This window comes from Pteropus alecto, unplaced genomic scaffold (genome assembly GCF_000325575.1).
Source record: "Pteropus alecto unplaced genomic scaffold, ASM32557v1 scaffold74, whole genome shotgun sequence".
Taxonomy (NCBI): domain Eukaryota; kingdom Metazoa; phylum Chordata; class Mammalia; order Chiroptera; family Pteropodidae; genus Pteropus; species Pteropus alecto.
In genome coordinates this window covers 190,302-193,490 of record NW_006436291.1, presented here as the reverse complement: position 1 = coordinate 193,490, position 3,189 = coordinate 190,302, and the positions used below count along the sequence as shown (strand labels likewise).

Sequence of the window (3,189 nt, the reverse complement as noted above, 5' to 3'; positions counted from 1 at the left end):
CGCCCCCGCCCCGCCCACAGCACCTCCTGGCTGTCAGTGACCACGTACACCTCCACGTAGCGCGTCTCTTGGGACAGCGGCCGGTTCTGCAAAGTGGCAATGAGAAGCCGGTCAGTGGCTCTAGGCCCCCCACACTGACCATCTCCTGGGGCCCTGGAGCTGGTGCCCGGCCGCTGCTCAGTTGTGGGAGGGGCCTGTCTGGGAGGCACAGATGAAGGAGCTGTCTCCCGCTGGGCATGTGGACGGCGGGCAGCACTCTCCCGTGGCTGAAGGCGGGGCTTGGGGGATGCACAGGCCCAAGTGGACAGGGGTGAGGCAGGGAGGGGACTCCTCACCCGGGGCCTGAAGGCTGCAGAGGTCCGTGGGCCCAGGATGCTCTCCAGGCTGGTGTTCGTGACCCCGCAGGTCCCGGCCTTCTGCCGCAGGTGCCGGGCCTGGTAGAGCGCATGCCGCCCTGCTTCGCCACCCCCATCCAGCGGTTCAATCAGGTGGACGGCCGAGCCTGCCCGGAAGAAGCCCCTGAGGGCGGGGCGCAGCGGCTCCGAGTCAGAGCCCCGGCCCCGCGTGCCCTTGGGGGGTCCCACTCTGAGCCGGGACAGCATCTGGGCCTTGGGACCCTCGCGGTCGGGACACTTGTCACTTCTAGGGGGAGCCCAGACCCCCAGGTGCACAAAGGGGTCCCCAGGTCCGGCCCTTCTCGGCCTCAGTTCACTTCTGTGGAAGGGGAGGGCACGCACCTGAGGCCGTCGCAGGTGCTGAGGCTGGCAGCAGAGTGCGGGTGGCCCTCCACACGGCCCTGGTAGAGGCAGTGGTCCTGCGGGAGGCGGGCGAGAGGACTCTGCAGGCCCCACTCCTCCCGCCCCCCTGCCCCCCCCAGGGCGGGCTTCGGGCCTACCTGCTTGTGCAGCCGCTCTGTCACCTGGGAGCCGTTGGCGGCCGTGTAGGTCTCCGTGTAGCCCGCACCCACCAGGTCCCTGGAAGAGAACCGCTGTGGCACCCCGGGCCCTGCCGCCTCCCCCAGAAGCTGCACCGGAGGCGAGGCTGGGCCAGGGAGCTGGAGGCGGGGACACGGGCCCAGGGCCCTGCGTACCTGTTCTTCCGCAGGTGCAGGGTGAAGGTGCGCCCATCGGCCCCCAGTACGTAACTCACACTCTCTGGGTATAGGCCCTGGGCAGGGAGAAGGAAGGGATCCAGGTGAGGGGCTCTGCCCCAGGCCACGGCACCCTAGCCTGAAAGGCCCTCAGGGGACCCAGGCTAGTGAGGGTGCTGGGCCGAGCTGGGCTGTCCTGAAGGAGCCCGGCAGGCCTCAGGCCTCAGTTCCTCCACCGGCCCACACCAGGGTAATGACGGTGCCAGCTCTTCCCCAGGAAGCAAGGGAGGGGCAGACAGCCCAGTGGTAGCACAGGAGGTAGGGGTGGGCGGGCCCCTCCGACCCCGTGCCGGGTGCCTGCCCCCAAGAGGCCCCGCCGCTCCCCACAGCCCTGCCTCCTGCCTGCCCACCCCGGACAGTCGGGATGGGACCGCATGCCCCTTGCCCATGGGGGTGTGGGCAGGGCAGGGCTCTTCCCCAGTGAGTCAGGACAAAGCTGCCCCGAGGCACACGCACTCACATGCCTCATGCACACACGCACACTCCAGGAGTTTCGAGGATGCCCCAGGCAGCTCTGGGAAATCCCAGCCTGCCCCCCAAAACGTGTCTCACTGCAAACACGCAAAGGAAGTGACAGGCCCCGTGGAGCCACCCCCCTGGCTAGTTCTGTGGAGGAATTTGAGTGAAACTGGGGAGTGGCCGGGCCAACGGGGCTCCTGGGAGGCAGTCCAGGGACAGCCAACCTTCAGCAGGTGTGACAGCACCCAGGGGCAGGGCAGCTGGGTGGCCCTGCCCACAGGGAGGGGCAGGACACAGGAAAGTAAGGCCTGGGGGAGGGAAGGAGGCCTCCAGAGGCAGAGGACTCAGGCTGGGTGCGAGCCCCTGAGGGGTCAGCTCACAAGCACAGAAGCCCGCCTGGCCCTCAGCCCCCAGGCTGGCCCTTCACAAGTGGCTGGACACATGGGAGGCATAATCCTCTAACACACCAGCTCTGCAGGGCCAGGGAGGGAAGCCCCTTCCCCCACCGGCTTCCAGGCCAGACTCACCAACTGGGAGGACAGGGCTCGCCGGGTGCGGGGTCCTGGCAGGCGCTGGGGCCATACCACCTCATACTGCTCCACGTGGGGCAGCGGGGCGCTGGGGGCAGCCACTGTGGGAGGACGGGGTCAGCAGATATGCAGAGCATCCACCTTCCTGCTTGGGAGACCCTTTCCCAGGCTGTGGTGTGGCAGTGTGGGGCCCAGACCGAGGTCTGGCCCTGGAAAGAACACAGGACCCCCGCCCTGGGTGGGGCCTATAAGCTGCCCCGAGCCAGCCATCCTAGGAACCCCCTCCGCTTCCGAGGCCCCAGTGTGGCTGGGGAGGCAAACGCCAGCACCCTCCATCTCAACCAGGCACAGGGGCGCATCTACTGGGAAGCAACTGGCCCCCCGGGCAGCCGGAGCCCTTGTCTGGGACCTAGAAGCTCCCTCGTACCAACGACGCTAGCCGGGACCCAGCACTGGGGCGAGTAGGCGCGCTGGGGACCAGCCACCCTGACTCTCCTCCCTCCATTCAGGTGCAAACGGATGTGCCTCACAGTCACCTCCAGCAGCGAGGGGCCCGGGGAGGGACCGCCCGGCCCGGAAAGTGGCTCCCATCAGCCCCTTCTCTGGCAGCCTCCAGCACGGGGCTGGGACAGATCCCTCAGACCCGGAGCCCAGGAGGCCCCCGGAGCTCAGTCCTCCCCTGGGGGGACCGCTTGTGGGACACAACCAGCCCCCAGTGCCAGGCCACCGCTCCTGTCTCTGCTTCCCTGTAGGACCAGGGGACCCCCTGGCTGGGCAGTCATCCCAAGGCGGGGAGGGGCCCAGAGCCGCGGAGAATGGCCCAGGCACTTTTCCCTCAGTCCCCTTTGAAATCCAATCTTCCTGCAGCAGCCCCGGGGCTGCCTGCTGAGCGACCCCCAGGGCCCAGCCCCAGCCGGCAGCAGCTCCCTTGGACCTGGCAGGAGCCCCAAGCCCAGCACTCACCCTGCAGCCACAGTGTGCCCAGCAGCCAGAGCCCGCAGCAGCACATGGCTGGGGTGCCCACACGGTCTGGGAGGCGCAGACCGGGAC

At 68.6% G+C, this 3,189-nt stretch overlaps 1 protein-coding gene across 1 annotated transcript in view; it reads right to left on the bottom strand.

Moving 5' to 3' along the window:
* Positions 1–3,189, bottom strand: part of ADAM8 (ADAM metallopeptidase domain 8) — a 10,984-nt gene extending 7,795 nt beyond the window's left edge. The window contains exons 1-7 of the mRNA XM_015590147.2: positions 3,103–3,189; positions 2,137–2,240; positions 1,091–1,167; positions 896–974; positions 738–814; positions 336–519; positions 24–86 (exon numbers count right to left, since the gene is read on the bottom strand). Of these exons, the coding sequence (XP_015445633.1) occupies positions 24–86; positions 336–519; positions 738–814; positions 896–974; positions 1,091–1,167; positions 2,137–2,240; positions 3,103–3,148 (630 nt within the window). The 5' untranslated portion in view covers positions 3,149–3,189. The remainder of the gene's footprint in view (positions 1–23; positions 87–335; positions 520–737; positions 815–895; positions 975–1,090; positions 1,168–2,136; positions 2,241–3,102) is intronic.